Source organism: Carettochelys insculpta, chromosome 5 (genome assembly GCF_033958435.1).
Source record: "Carettochelys insculpta isolate YL-2023 chromosome 5, ASM3395843v1, whole genome shotgun sequence".
Taxonomy (NCBI): domain Eukaryota; kingdom Metazoa; phylum Chordata; order Testudines; family Carettochelyidae; genus Carettochelys; species Carettochelys insculpta.
The window spans coordinates 12,876,599-12,891,851 of NC_134141.1; the positions used below are offsets into that span (position 1 = coordinate 12,876,599).

At 45.2% G+C, this 15,253-nt stretch overlaps 1 protein-coding gene across 2 annotated transcripts in view; it reads right to left on the reverse strand.

Annotated features, from left to right (window-relative positions):
* Window positions 1–1,352: 1,352 nt before the first annotated feature.
* Window positions 1,353–15,253, reverse strand: part of LPAR1 (lysophosphatidic acid receptor 1) — a 125,226-nt gene continuing 111,325 nt past the window's right edge. For both annotated transcript variants that reach the window (XM_074994041.1, XM_074994042.1), the window contains exon 4: window positions 1,353–3,615. In XM_074994041.1, coding sequence (XP_074850142.1) covers window positions 3,314–3,615 — 302 coding nt within the window. In that variant the 3' untranslated portion in view covers window positions 1,353–3,313. The remainder of the gene's footprint in view (window positions 3,616–15,253) is intronic.

Here is a 15,253-nt window from a genome sequence, read left to right on the forward strand (position 1 = left end):
TTGTGTGACAAGTGCTCCTGGATTAAGCTCTTTGATGCATGAGATGTAATTGCTTTTGCAAGTTCGAAAGTTCTAGCTTCCAGCACTGGTTAGAGTTGTTCTGGAAATGGACACACATTAGTGGATATGAGGAGTGGGGAACCTTTTAAGGGGCTGGGGGGGCCACACAAGTAAGAAGAAAAAAAAAAAAACCAACAGACCAGCCAATACCAAAACCTCATTGACCTGGTCCCCAACTGAAGAAAAATAATAGAAGACTCTCCCCTCATTACCCTAACACACGAGCCCTGGAGCCTAGAGGGGTCAAGACTAGAAGAGTCTGTTGAACTCCTAGGCTCTGCGGTGGGGCTAAAATGAGGGGTTCAGTGTGGGAGGGGGCTGCCAGGAAGCAGGCTTGCAGTGTGGGTGGGAGGGAAGATACAGGAGTGGACTGGGGTTGCATGGTCTGGGTGATGGGAGGGTGTTTACCTGATACTCCTCCGGGGGGCCCACACGTCACCCACTGCTCACAGGCACTGCTCTCCATTACTCTGATTAGCTGGAATCGCAGCCAACCACAGCAGCAGGAGAAAATCCTCTCCAGGCAGCAGGGGAGGAGGAGCAGAACTGGCACACAAAGCCACTTCCCTGCCCCTTCCAGTGCTGTAGAGCCTGTGGGCTGGATCTGGCCCTGGCTTGCCTGCCTCCTGCCTCTGAAGCTCGGGCTTCCACACCCCTCCTTCCCACAGTGAGCCAGATGCTGGGGAGGGGAGCCAGTTCCCAGTAAACCATGGGCCAGATCTGGACTGCAAGCTGGGGCTTCCCCACCCTGATGTCGACAGACTTCCATCTTTTGTACCAGCAATGAGGGAAACAAAACTATGCCTCATGCACACAAGGCTTGTCAACCAAATCTGTTGCAAAGGATTCTTGCTGCTTCAATCTTTCCCATACCCCACTTCCCAAAGCTTTCAGTCTCCTACGTCACAATATTTTGGGGGACAAAAAGGTATTCTTTTTCAATCTGGCAAACTTGTCTATTGAATCCCATCTAGAACTAGAGTTGGCTGTTTCACCAACTGGCCAATCTCTTTTTCTGACTCCCACACGAGACATCAGAAATGCCTGTGGGCAAGGAGGAAACCCACCGTTAAACCCAAATATTGTAGTATCTCCTGTTCCACTGCAAGAGATACTGGAAGCAGGGAAAACCTCAAATGCTGAGCCCTCTACCATTCCTGGCTCCTTACTAAAACAGTCGAAAGAAGGGAAAGCAGAAATGAAAGGACAAGAGAATGCCTCTCTTCGGGGAATCCCCCTTGTTCTGAGCACTCACAGGGATGCACATCAAACATTGTTCATTCTGAGAAAACTTTATTAGTGGCTTTAGTGTGGAGGATTTTTATTAAGTTCAAACAGCCCATCTTCGAGGTCTTATCATTTACATGCATGGAAATCCAAGAGTTTATTTGTTCCCAACATCAGTAAAGAATGAACAAATATAGCTGTAGCTGTCGTGTACAAAGTATACGTAAATATCAGTCTCTTGTTTAACTGACACATGATCCCTGGTCACCCTCTCTAAGCCCACCGTCATCTCCCTCACATTCACGCAGCCCATGTATACCTGCTAAACAGAGGAAAATCCTGGTTTCACCGAACTCAGTGGAAAAACTCCCATTGATTCCACACTTCACACTCTCTCTGCCTCCTTGGAGCTGAATTCCCTTTTTTAGGCATTGTTCTTAAAGCTACATGCTTTGTCCACCTCAACAAAATAGCCTCATGACAGCATTCCAACACCTGCAACCTAACATTCCACAGCACTGCACAAAGCCGGTGATAAGCAACAAGTTATTTAGGCATCTAACAACATGGAAAATAGCTTATGAGCTTTTGCGGTGGTCCATTACATTGTTATGCACACATGATGTGCACACGCACACACAAACAAGTAATTGGCACACTAAGGTCCCAAGTTCTTTAATACAAAGATCCCTTCTTCACTAAACTTTTACGGCAGATGATGGATTTACATTAGTATTTAATAATTCATAGGAGCTTATACTTGGACGGGTAGTATCTCCTCTTAAAAGCAGCTGTCTAAGAGATGCCCAGATATTAGGATGGCTTGTCATAATGGAGGTTTCAATTGTTTGGCAGGTTATTATATATTGGGTCACCTTAAAAATAAAAATTGTACCATAGCTCCAAGTAACCACTATTTATAAGCTGAAGGGTAAATAATTTAATAGATACCCTCAAAAACGTCTCAGTGCAAAAAAGGTTTTAAAAAAGAGCTTTTAAAAGTACTCTATATTATGTATTAAAACCCCTTTGAATCCTACAGTGAATAAGGAACACATTTTAATACCATAAATACAGACTTACAAAACACTATTGCGCTTCAGCTGAGCATCATGACAGTAACTCTTTTAGAGCATTAAAGACGTACCCTACTTTAAGGAGCTGACCATGAATAAACTTGGGACCCCTGGCGTATGTTATGTATTTCAATACCACACTTCAAACAAAGTTAAATACCTTGTGACTAGAGTACTGTTTATTTCATAATCTAAACAAATACTGTTTTTAGTACAATCTATGGTTTTCTACTTTCCTGCGGACTTTACAATGAGCATCTTGTTCTTAATTAAAACAAGCTGCAAACACACAGAACTTTCATGCTCTCTAATACCAGTAAAAAAGGTTGGAAGAGTGAGTTACCCTCATTTTCTTGTTGCCTGTATTAGACACTTATTTCTGTTTTGGTGTAGTAATGGCACTGTAGCTAAGAATACAAAAAGACTACAGCGTGTTTTTATCCCTGCCCAGATAATGTCCATCACAAGCATGCAGATCGTGATAAATATTAAGTGTTTATTAACTGAAATGCTTTCTTTTTTTAAAAAAAGATGACTAAGTGTATACATGTAAATGCAGTGAAGCAGGTATAAGCTTAATTAACCAGAGCTGATTCCAACTGGCACAAAGACAAAGCATATTCTGACAAAGTTTAGTTAGTGTTGCCTAAATAAGACTTTCCAAGGGCTACTTATGAATTCTCTTGTAAGGCATCTGTTTTCTACTTTCATAAAGTAGAAGAAAGGACAAGAGTTATAACTTGGCCAGTCCTGCATACATGGCTGGTGTTGTGCGTGGATGAGTGTGCTGGGAAACAGGAGTACCATCGTCCATTATTATTTTAGAATGTCTTGTGAGTGTGTTACTTTCCTTGTGCCCAGCCCTCTTTGTCTGTGGTTTTTGTAGCCTGTTATTGTTTGTTCATCAGTAAGAATGCTTGGTGGTTGCTTCTGAGCCTTCAGTTCTTTTTTCAAACCACAGAATGATCATTACTGTGGACTCCAGCCAAGATGGTGTGATTGAGCGATGAAGCCGAGCGGTCGGAGCCCTCGGTGGGGCCATTAGCTGTCTCACTGCGCTGACAGCAGAGGATCTGTTTAAAAGTAGCACTCATTTCCTTGTCCCGGTAGGAGTAGATGATGGGGTTCATGGCAGAGTTGAATTCAGCCAGTAGCAGGAAGAATTTTTCATAGGCCAGGACGTTACACTGAGGACAGCAAACATCAAGGAGCAACAAGACTAATCCTGGGGTCCAGCAGATTATAAAAGCACCTAGGGAGAGAGAGAAAAATTAAACATCAATGACCTGGGCACATAGGGATCTGATCAGAACCAGCAATGTTTTATTTTAATTTGTCACAATAAATATATTCCCGGCAATGTTTTATTCACAGATGTAAGGAGCAGTTTCTCTTGTAAACTCTAAAAATAGTATTTTCTGGCAGAACTTCAAACTAGAAGAAGAGCCACACACACGCTGCTCTTGATATATTCCCTCTTTGGCAAATATATTTCCAGTTAAGGTGATAATGAGGAGAATTTTTCCACTTCGGCTAGAGATTAAATCTTGCTCCCAGGAGAGACTGCTGCAATTTACTTCTCAAGCTAACAAAGACAACCCTTCTCTTAGCGCCATGAATGAAGCAGCAGAAAGAGAGAAGCTATGTGGGGAGTAATTCTCAAGGAAAAGAATTTGTTTGGGTCCTGCTAACCCTTCGCAGGCCCCTTCTGCAGCTGAAAGTACTAACCATGCCCTCCATGCACTGAAAGGTAGCCCTTCAAGGGCTTTATTTCCTTTGTTAGAGCTCTATTCAGCAGAAATTCAGATGCTCCTAAGGCTTCAGTAGCATGACTGCCAAAGAATCTTGCACAGACTGAAACAGTTTCTCTTTCCCCTTCCCCTAATCCCTCCTACCCCCACAACCACTTGCAGAATGGAGGGTGGGTAAAGCTCAGAACAAAATACTGTATTTAATTACAGGGATGAAATTAAGTAATGGGAGCAGTGAGTTTAGGTATGGCATTCTCTCACTGTGCTCGTAAAGATGTTTGCCAATACATAAATAGCAGAGGGAGCTCTGCCATGAAAAGATTTGAGAGAGATGTGGGGATTTCCATGCTTCTAACATTTGCAGGACTGACATGACTGGAAAAATGAAGTCCCTGTGTATAGACAGGTTTAGCCCAGGCAATGGCAATATCAGCTTCCAAATCTTGCCTTGTAAATTCTATTCTGTTTAGGTTCTTATGCTGCAGCCAGCATTAGGGTATCTGTTAGCGTACTCCCCAGTGCGATGGGAGGGGTCAACTGAAGGGACAAAGTACTCTGCATGGCCCACTGAGCCCACAACTGCTCTGCTTTCCCTGCCATAACATCCGTTATTCCCACCTAGGGCAAGCTGTGGTTTTGTACAGTTTGGACAACTTTCCACTGAGAAACAGGCCATCAAACTCATTCCACGAAGCCCACTGTGCATCCATAGTTGCTCCAATAGGATGAAGTCTTCAGAACATTTATGTGAAGACTCAGGGTTGCACTGGTCTCTTATTGCCTACATCAGTAGACATCCTTGTGTGCGGGGCAAAGTGACAATTTTCTTTTTAAAAAAAATGGTGGAGTACATTCACACCATGCACTGATTGATCACCAGACCAATCCAAAGCTACACCATAAAGTGAAGGAACTTTTGGATATCAATGTTCACCAGGCATCTCCCATTCACACTTCACTGAAAGACTGAGGGAGAGATTAACCTTGCACGCCAGTCAGACTCTGGTATACAGAGAAGGCAACAGGGTTCTGCATGCAGGACCCACTACTGAAAATGCCATGGGACCAGGTTCCATTAATTCACATTTCAGAGCTGTTAAATTTGATCATCTTGGCTTAGCTGAACTGTTTGGAGGATTTATATGGAGAAACGCTTTCTGCGAGGAATCTCAGACTCAGACCAACTGCGCATGCTACTTGATGACTACATCATAGATAACCTGGAGGCACCACCAATGTAAAATGCACTTAGTTGCACTAGCCCTGTTGAGCACACTTGTGTGTTTCATGTTGTGCATTGGCTTCCTCTTCATTTAAGGGCAACTCAAAGCATTCAGGGGGATCAACATACCTCACCAACTCCCCCGACAGCGTCCCTTATATGAGGGACAGAATCCTGCAAAACCTCATCTCATGGAAACTCACTGGTATCACTAACTTGACACCACTGGTGAGAAGTGCCATTTACCCTACTGGTGACCACACCCATGAATAATGCTTCCATATCAAGGCTATTTAAATGTATCATTATGGACAACTGACCAGTTCCCTCAGCCTGAAGTACATCATTGGCCAGGGAAACTCCAGAGGACTCTGCCACGCATCAAGGACTAAATCTAGGTCGATAGGCACCAACGTCATTCAAAGCTTCAAGGCAGCCCAAGAATTGCTTCGTCATCATCTAAAAGTTGGACCTCCCTGATCTGGCATCCTATGGACCTGATTGGTCTCAAAGGAGGGAGTTTGCCAGACCAGAGGAGGTCAGTTCCGGCACCTCAGCTGTTGGACTCCAGACTCTCCTGAGGGCCATCAGCTGACCCTACTGAGCTCCCCTTGTGGTCCCTTGCTCCATGACCAGCCCCAGCAACCCAGGGCTCTCTGGTCCAGCATCATCATCCATGGTCCTGCTGACCACAGATATAGGCAGACCAGAAAGTCCCAAACTAGAAAGGTTCAGCCTGTAGTAAGGGGTTCTTAAAATGATTCCCAGGGATCATTCACATTTCTTCCTCCCAGCTGATCTGGCTCACAATTGTTTTCAGCTTTGTGAAACCGGTCTTATTAAAGTAACAAATATATGTTATTGGACTGGATTCTGCTTGCACTTAATACATGTGATCAAGTCATGTTCATGTGCACCTATGTTGCCATTACATTTTTGGTTAGTCGTTCGTACTTATCTGTTAGGACAAGATCCAGCAGAACTCCCCCATCTTGACTGTAATGCTTTCTGTGTTAGCAAATTGCCATCTGTAAACTTTAGGAATCCCAAGGATGCTTTAGTCCTGGGAAGCATGTGGCACTCAAATTTAGCTCCTGCCACCAACCCCCATAATTACACAATGTTTTTTTCCCTTCTTGTGGATTGGAATGTTCATTACATATTACCTGTACATATCTGAGTGATACTCGATTACAAACTAGGTTATGTTCGTCCCCTGCACAGATTTCTCGTCTCATTTTGCCAAGAATGATCATAGAAAAACATGATATCCAGTAAAACGCGATTTAAAAGCTCACCACAACACCCGAGTTACTGACAAATTTTAAAGCCCCTGACAAAACTTTCTCTTCAAAACCAGTCTGAAGTAATCTGGTGATCAGCTTAATTTCCTCAAATCTAATTAACATCTTACAAATGTCACCCACTCCAGCTTTACAATAATACAAAGAGAGGAACTATATCCCATTTCACTAAACACCACCATACTTTCACTGGGTCCTATTTCACAATGCACAAGGACTAGAAAATAGTTATGGTTTAGTAAATTTACACTAGACCCCATCCATTGTCTAGTCTTTGGTTATTCTCAATTTCTGGCATTATCTGTTGCCCACATGTTATAATCATGAGGGTTAGCCAGCAGCCTGGGAGTAAAAGGGTTAACCTCCTGAGCCAGGTGGGGCTGGCTTGTAAGAATGTAGGTAAAAATTAAATTTTGGCTCCTCCTTCTTCTGTTCTCTGTCTTCTTTTTTCTTCTTTCCAGCCATGAGGGGGAGAGAGACAGAATATCTCCCTCCAAAAACAGGCCCTCCAATCTTCTGTAAGTAGGGTAAAGTTTAGATAAATCCATTGGGCTTTATTGTTTTATGGTTTGGGAAGTGGGATCTAGTGTCTGTGCACTTTTTAAAAGTGTTCTTTTACTCTCCTTGTAACTAAGTTCTAGGCACATGGTGGAGACTCCCCATGTGTTTTACTTTGTAACTCTTCCATCTAGTCATAAGGCTTGCAACACAAATATTGTTGGAATAATAAAAGTTCTCTCTTTTTCCTTTTATTAACCTGGTATTGGTTAATGTTTGTGTCCTGGTTTTTTTTACTTTCGGGGCTAAAATCTCCCAAGTAGTCTCTCCCTGGTTTCCTTATTACTACTTGGGTGGTGGCAGCAAATTTTATCCCCAAAATCTAAGGTTTTTAGAATTTTGGGGGGGAAGTTTATACCAAAACCTGGTAAAGAAGGTTTTGGAGGTACTTTTGCTGGCCCCCACTTCTGCATTTATCTTGCTAGAGTGGGGAAGGAGCCATAACACCACGTTTACAACAAAACAGCTAGAGACAGGAGATGATCTCCCACTAGGGAATGCGGAGCTGGGCTGCAGGGGCCCACACTACTGCTACTCAGCCAGTACCAGTGGTCATCTAGTCATTAGCAGTCCCTGTATTTCTCTTTCTTGCATCACTGGTGTTTGACATTTTGCTAGGTTTCACAGTGATCAGACACCAGCAGGATCATCTCATGGCAACAAGTGCTGAAACTGAAATCTCCATGGCCCTGATACCAAAGGAAGTGGCTTACCATGTGTTCATACAAGTCCCTTTGCTTGGCTAGGGTTGGAAGCAACTTTTGAGACAGACTTCAGAGCTCTAGGAGGCACTGATGTCTGGGGCGATAAGGAAGGAAAGATTACTGGGGAAGGTGTGGAGCAGTCCCAGAATGACATGCCCAGGTGAGACCCATGAAGCAAAGACTGGATAAGTAAGAACAGGGAAGAGGTCAGAACAGATACTCAGAGGGCACTGGTGAAAGGATATTGCGTCCATGAAAAGGGTCTGAATGCAGTGTGTTTGTTTTTCAGGGAATGGGTGCTTTGCACATATCGTGGATTTATTTTCCAGACAGAAGCATGAATATCCAAGCAGCCACAAGACCTTATTTCTCCACCTGTTGTGCTCTTTCATGATGCATCTTGTAGAGTCTGTCTCAATCCATGTTTTCAGAGCATCCAGCATATTTAGATGGCTGGGTCACAACAAAAAAAATCATCAGCCTCATCAATCTGTCTTCTACCATCTGTGTTGCTGTATGTTCCTAATCTGGAATGGCTTGGGTAACCATGGCAGAGCTGGTTTACGTAACAGTGAATAATTACGCACAGCAGATGTCTGGTACCAACCATTTAACTAGGACACACATTTTTTTTTCCCCCCAAAGATGTGCCCAATGAGAACAAACCCTTTGATAAGATGGCATATAACACTATTAGCTAATGTGTGGTCTCATATAGTTAATAACTGGCATATTGACAAGAAAAAAATATATATTATGAGTATGTTATGGAGGTCAGGGACTCTTGGACTATGAGAGACTTCTGTGAAATTTTCCACTTCAGCCCTGAGTGGCAGAGCTGGAGCAGTTAGCCAATGGGAGGCCTGAAGCTCTCAGTCACTCTTCAGGTAGGTGCTCGTGCTCCCTGCCCCTACAGCAGGACTTGACTCTCATTCCCTCCGTCTCCTGCCCACACCCCCACGTCAGCCCCTTCTCCATTATTTTAGTTGAAGTCCCAGCCGGGTCATGGGCCTCCACCAATTTTTGTTTACTGTTTGCAATCTGTCCATTATTTTTACTAAAGGCAACTATGGCAAAATTTTAACTCTAAGAGAAGAAACTGTGGGGGCGAGTATAGAACAAGGTGAAGTTTGTATAGGGCACTGTTGGAATACAAGGTCTATAGTAGTCATACCTTACAACAACCAGTCAAAATCTGTCAGTTTGGTTAACGGTAGGTCTATGCTAAAAAGTTATTCTGGAATAGCATATTCCAGTGTTGTTATTCCAAAATAAGCTATTCAGAAATAATGCATCCACACTACAGGGAAGCCCCAAAATAAGCAAAACTTATTACTAAGAAGTGTGTTCACACACAATAGAGCCTAATTAGAGCCTACTGGGGCTCTAATCCAAAATACTATGTCTACACAAGCAGCTTTATTTCAGCATAAACTATTCCAGAATAGCTTATTTCGAAAGAGTCCCTATTCCCTGTCTATACAACCCCTATTCCAAAATAGATATTTTGGAATAGGTGCTATTTTGTAGAGTGAAGTTTACGGAATTCAAATTAAGCGACCACTATTTCAAAATTATTTCAAAATAGCAGCTTTGCTGTGTAAACTCTCACAAAATTATTTCAGAATAGTGGCTGTTACTCCGAAATAACTTTGCTGTGTAGACACACCCTCATTGAGAACAGTTCATTTTTCAGGAGTCTTTTCCTTACTTGCATAGGCTATCTTCAGTGATGGCTTTGCTTTATAAGAGCCAACGTAAGAAGAAGAGTCCCCCTTCTGAAGAAACAAACATCATTGGAAGCAAATCTGACAAGTCTGTTGAAAAAAAAAAAACCTCTCTCTGATGGGCTTTTTTTTTTTTTTTTTTTTTTTTTTTTTTATAGCAATAGCAGACAGGCCGTAGATACAAAACCAAGTGAGGATAAATGGACTTCAAGCCTTTTTAACCAGAGTGCACCAGTCAAGGCTTTATGCGGGAGACAGACACTTGGCCTAGTTTTTCTCTAGTTTTATAGATTAAGCTCCGCCGTTTTAGCGGTTTCAAAAGGTACATATTTCATTTGGCATCCAGTATCAAATGAATATATTATTAGTCTTCGTTTTGATGAGACCATGGGAAATTCACAGACAACTTATGCCCATGGGGCTCAGCTGAGTCCATCCCTATAATACACTATTCCAGGCTAGTCCCACCTGTGTCACTAGCTTTCCCAGACAAGAGAGAGAGAGTGCCAACAGAGCTGGCTCTAAGCAGGAGAGAACATATGGCCCAAGAGTGTGGTGCAGATGAGATGCTCCTCTTCTTCTGGACAATACACCCAAGAACTCCCAATGGAATGTCATGTCTCTCCGCTGCTTCCTACTCCTGCAGTTTTAAGGCACAAATCAGCCTCAAGCCTTTACACTCTTCCACATTAAGCCACACACTAATGAGTAACATGCTCATTTTCAAGTTATCGGATGGACAACTCCTCTTTCAAAAGTTCTCCAATTAGAAGACAAAGCATTTCCTCAGGAGTGCTCTTTTCCCCTTTGCCTAAAATGGGGGTAAGATTACATTTATTCCATGAACATTCATTTTCCCCTACTTTACAATGGCAGCATAAAACAGAAAGGGTCTGCACCCTGCCAAGTTACACACCACTGTGATTTGATAGTCCCAGTTTGCCAAGTTCAACCGTTTTCCTACTCCTCTTTCCAAACAGGAGACTAGTATCAGCACTTCTCACAAATATAAAAATAAAGTGTTTCACTTGGACAAGAAAACAATGAGGCAGAGTCTGAAGGAATGAAAGCAACCAAGGTAATAAAATCCGAAAGGAAGGCAGGAAGGAGGAAAGGGAAGTTATTCTACAGTTCTGATAACATCTGATGTATTCTGAAGTATTCACTTGCTCCTGTTTAACTATATAATTTTTCTCCTGCATAATACCCTCTGTCCCAAGCCTGGCAGTAGCACTGCATTTACCATTTGCAAGCAAGGCCATTAGCCTCATCATGCATGGTTCCTTATTTGAAATTGGAGATGAATAATCCACACATTGCACAAGTCTTATTTGGACTGAAGGCTGTTTGGGCAGGGCGGTCTTGCTTTGTGTTTTCATAGCTCCTAGCACAGTAACTGGGAACCTAGAGTAGTGAGGAAGCTGCACGATTGTCATGACCAAGTCTGCCTCCTGGGACAGGGTAGTTTTAGGCTTCCGTGTGTAGAATTTGCATGGTACGATGACGGAACCACAGCAGCACTTTGATTGGCTGCAGATGGAGCACGTGGCTCTCGCAGTCAATGTTGTGCGCAAAGAGCAAGCACCTCACTTCTTGTGTCCTTGCTGTATGGGAGCGTCACTTTAATAATACTGGTAGGAAAAATCTGTGTGGACAAAACACAGCAGAATCTGGCAGCCCTGCACTTGTAACAGTGATATTTACCTATTCCAGAAAAGTGCTTGTTTGCCTATGAACTACTGTAAGTCCTCCATATCAGAGGAAGTTACTCACCTTGTGCAATAACAATGGTTCTTTGAGATGCATCCCTCCCCCACTCTGGGTGTCGGTGCATCCTCATGCTGGCACTCGGAGATTGTTCTATAGTCTTCTTGAACTGTCTGGTGCACATGCAGCACGGGGCTCTCCATTCTCTCTCTACCCTAGGAAATAGAGCAGGATGCTCCAAAGCAGGGGAAGGAGGGAGGGAAGTGGAGCACCCATGGGGACACACATGTTGAAAAACCGTTGTTATTGCACAAGGTCAGTAACTTCCACTTCTTCAAATAGTGTCTCCATGGGTGCTCCACTCTGGGTGACCATAAAGCAGTAGTCTAACTTTGGAGGTGGGTTTGGAGACCAGTAACAATTACAGCCAACAGAACTGATTGATCTACTTGAATGGAGGAAGCAATCAAAGAAGAAAGAGCATAGTGCTGGGCAAACATATTGGTCGAAGGCCATGTCACTGCCTAAAACGTGTCCGTGAGGGGTATGTTCTTTTGACAGGCGGTGGTGGAAGACAACTCTGGTAGAATGGGCTGTGACAGCACCCAGAATGTCTTTCCAGTGAAGAGCGTGACAGGTGTGAATGCAGGTGAAGAGCCACTTGGAGAGCCATTAAGACGAAACAGGATGGCCTTTGGATCACTCCGCAAAGGAGAGGAAGAGCCTATGAGACCTGCACCAAGGTTTTGTGCAATTGATATAGAAGGCCAATGCCTGAATGTCCAGAGTGTGCCATGCCATACAGGTGGGATCAGAGTGCAGCTTTGGGAAGAATGCATGGAAGTGGATAGGTCTGTTGATATGAAATGGAGAGGGATCATTAGGGAGGAACTCAGGATGAGGGCACAGAGCGACATTATCCTCGATAAAGGCCACATAACGAAGTTCAGCCATCAGAGCAGCAGGGTTCCCAACCCTCCTGGCCAACATGATGGTGACTAAAAAGGAGACCTTCACTGACAGGTGGAGCTAGAAACATGTCGCCAGGGGTTCCGAGAGTGGCTTCATGAGAACATGGACAAGGTCCCAGATGGGGACCAAAGGACATATTGATGAAAAAGAGTGTTTTGCAGACCCATCAAAATGTGTTTGGTGATATGGTCGGTGAGGAAGGAGAGCCCATCCTCAGCCTGGTGGAACGCTGCCAATGCCGCAGCATACACCCTGAAGGTACTGAGGGCTAGGGCTCACTCAGGCAGGTGCAGCAGGTAGTCAAGGATGACATGAAGGGGCACAGTGCGATTAGTATCCTACCACAGAGAGGCAAGCATCCACTCTTAAAGGTAGGACCTGTGAGTGGACTCCCATCTGCTGCTAACGCGAACCCTTTTCACCTCCTCAGAGCATAAGATTTCGGCATCCTGGAACCATGAAGAAGCCATGTGTGGAGGAACAGCTGAAGTAGATTGGGGTGAAGGGTGTGGCCGAAGTCCTTAGACAGAAGGATGTTGCAAGGAGGAAAGGGATACGGAGTCACCACTGACAGCCAGTACAGGTAAGGATACCAAATTTGTCTTGGCCATGCTGGGGTTATCAAGATGAAGTGAGCCAGATCCAGTCTGACAAGGCCAGAAGCTTGTGAATCAAGGGAAGGGGAGGAAATGCGTAAAGATGGGTCGCAGCCCATTTGATGGAGAAAGCATCTCTGAGAGAGTGCCTTCTCAGACCTGCCCCCGAGCAGTACTGATGGCACTTCCTATTGACTCAGGTTGCAAACAGGTCTATCTGTATGGCTGGACCCAAAACTCAAACACACTGTTGAGGGCCACTATGCTGATTTCCCACTCGTGATGATCACTGAGCGAGTAACTAAGGACATCCAAGTTCTCATTCAGTAACCTGGGAATATAGGTGGCCATTGGAGTGATGTGGTGCTGAAGGCACCAAGTCCACAGTTTTATGGCTTCCATGCACAGGGATGGGGACCGAAACCTGCCTTGATGTTTGACATAATACATGCATGTGTTGTCGGGATATTGACAATTCTGAATGTGAGGTGCCACCAGAAATGCTGGCAAGCCTAGTGGACCAACCCGAGCTTCAGTAGATTTATGTGGTGCGCTTGCTCGGTGAAGGACCATTTGCCTTGGACCATAAGGGGACCCCAATGGGCACCCCATCCCATAAGGAAGGCATCTGTATAGGGTAATAGACTGGGGCGGTTGATGGAAAAGCACTCCAGTGACAACGTTGTCTGGACACGTCCACCACTGAAGGGAGGCAACAACATGTGACAGGACGGCCACCGATTTGGACAGCGGGTTCCTGGCTGGGGCATAGCATGCGGCCAGCCAGGACTGGAGGCACCATATAAGCAGTCTGGCCAGCTTGACCGTGTATGTTGCGGCGCCCCCTTGACCCAACAACGTATGGCCCACACCATCACAGTGGGAGACAGTCGCACCACCTGGACAAGATTGTGCAGGGCCTGGAATCTTTGAACCTGGAACTGAGGGACCTGCACCATGGGTGAGTCAGAAAGCATGAGGAGGCACTACTGTGCATGAGTGATGCAGGAAACCACAGCTATAGAAGAATCTCCAAGTGCTGGCACAAGCATGCACCGACACCCAGAGCGGAGTACGCACGGGGACACTACTTGAAGAACTAGTTGCTCTGTGTGTGTCCATGCACAAGTATATCCGTCCAACTCTTCTGTGCACAGAATGCAAGCTGCCTCCCACCTTTGTCCCTCTCCAATAAACCAGCCTCCTCTGCCCCCAGCTCCAGCCAGTCTCTTGTCCTGTTCCCATCACAGAATTCTGGCTGGGCAGCGATTCCCCTTGCATCCACTCCCCTACACTGCAGGAGACACAGAGCTAGAACAAGAAGCGGGTGCTGCAGCTGTGTAGGGCATACTGGGTCTTGTAACTGGTTACCAGCAGGGGAAGAAATGTCACAGCACCCTCTGCAGGCTGGTGGCAGAGAAAGAGAAGTTACTCACCTGTAGTAATGATGGTTCTTCAAGGTGTATCCCCGTGGGTGCTCCACAATAGGCGTTGGGCTTGCCTGGCGCCGCAGATCAGAAATCTTCCAGCAGTTTCTCCTGGATCGCGCATGCGCCGGCGCGCGCTGCTCCCCTGTGTGCCCCCGGCCACATGCGCGATCTGGTCCCCGCCAGTTCCTTGACCAACCACCTCGAATGCTCCTGAAAAACACTAGACAGAGATCTGAAGCGGGGAAGATGGGCGGGTGGTGGAGCACCCATGGGGACACACCTCGAAGAACCATCGTTACTACAGGTGAGTAACTTCTCTTTCTTCTTCGAGTGGTCCCCGTGGGTGCTCCACAATAGGTGACTACGCAGCAGTAACCCAAGTAAGGAGGTGGGTAATCGGTTTATGTGCAGCTTGCCCCTGAGAGGGCTGCTGTCGACAGACTGGTATCCTCTTGGAATACCCGATGTAGGGCATAATGCTTGGCAAAGGTGTCGTAGGATGACCAGGTCACCGCTCTACAGATGTCTTTTAACGCAATGCCCTTGAAGAAGGCTGTTGACGCCGCCACCGCCCTGGTGGAGTGAGCCCTGGGCAGGGCCAGCAAGGGAGTCTTTTGAAGCTCGTAGCACAATTTTTATACAGGACACAATGTGCTTTGAGATTCTCTGTGAAGAGAGACCTTCTCCTTTTGATCTGGGAGCGAGAGAGACTAGAAGCCTGTCCGTTTTCCGGACGGACTTAGTTCTGTCTATGTAGAATGCCAACTCCCTCCTCACATCCAGGAGATGCAGGCGTGCCTCCTTGCTGGAGCTGTGAGGCTTCGGGTAAAACTATTGGTTCGTTAAGATGGAACTCTGAAGAAACTTTTGGAACAAAGGCTGGGTGCAGCCTTAAGGTTACCGCCTCCTTTGAGAATAC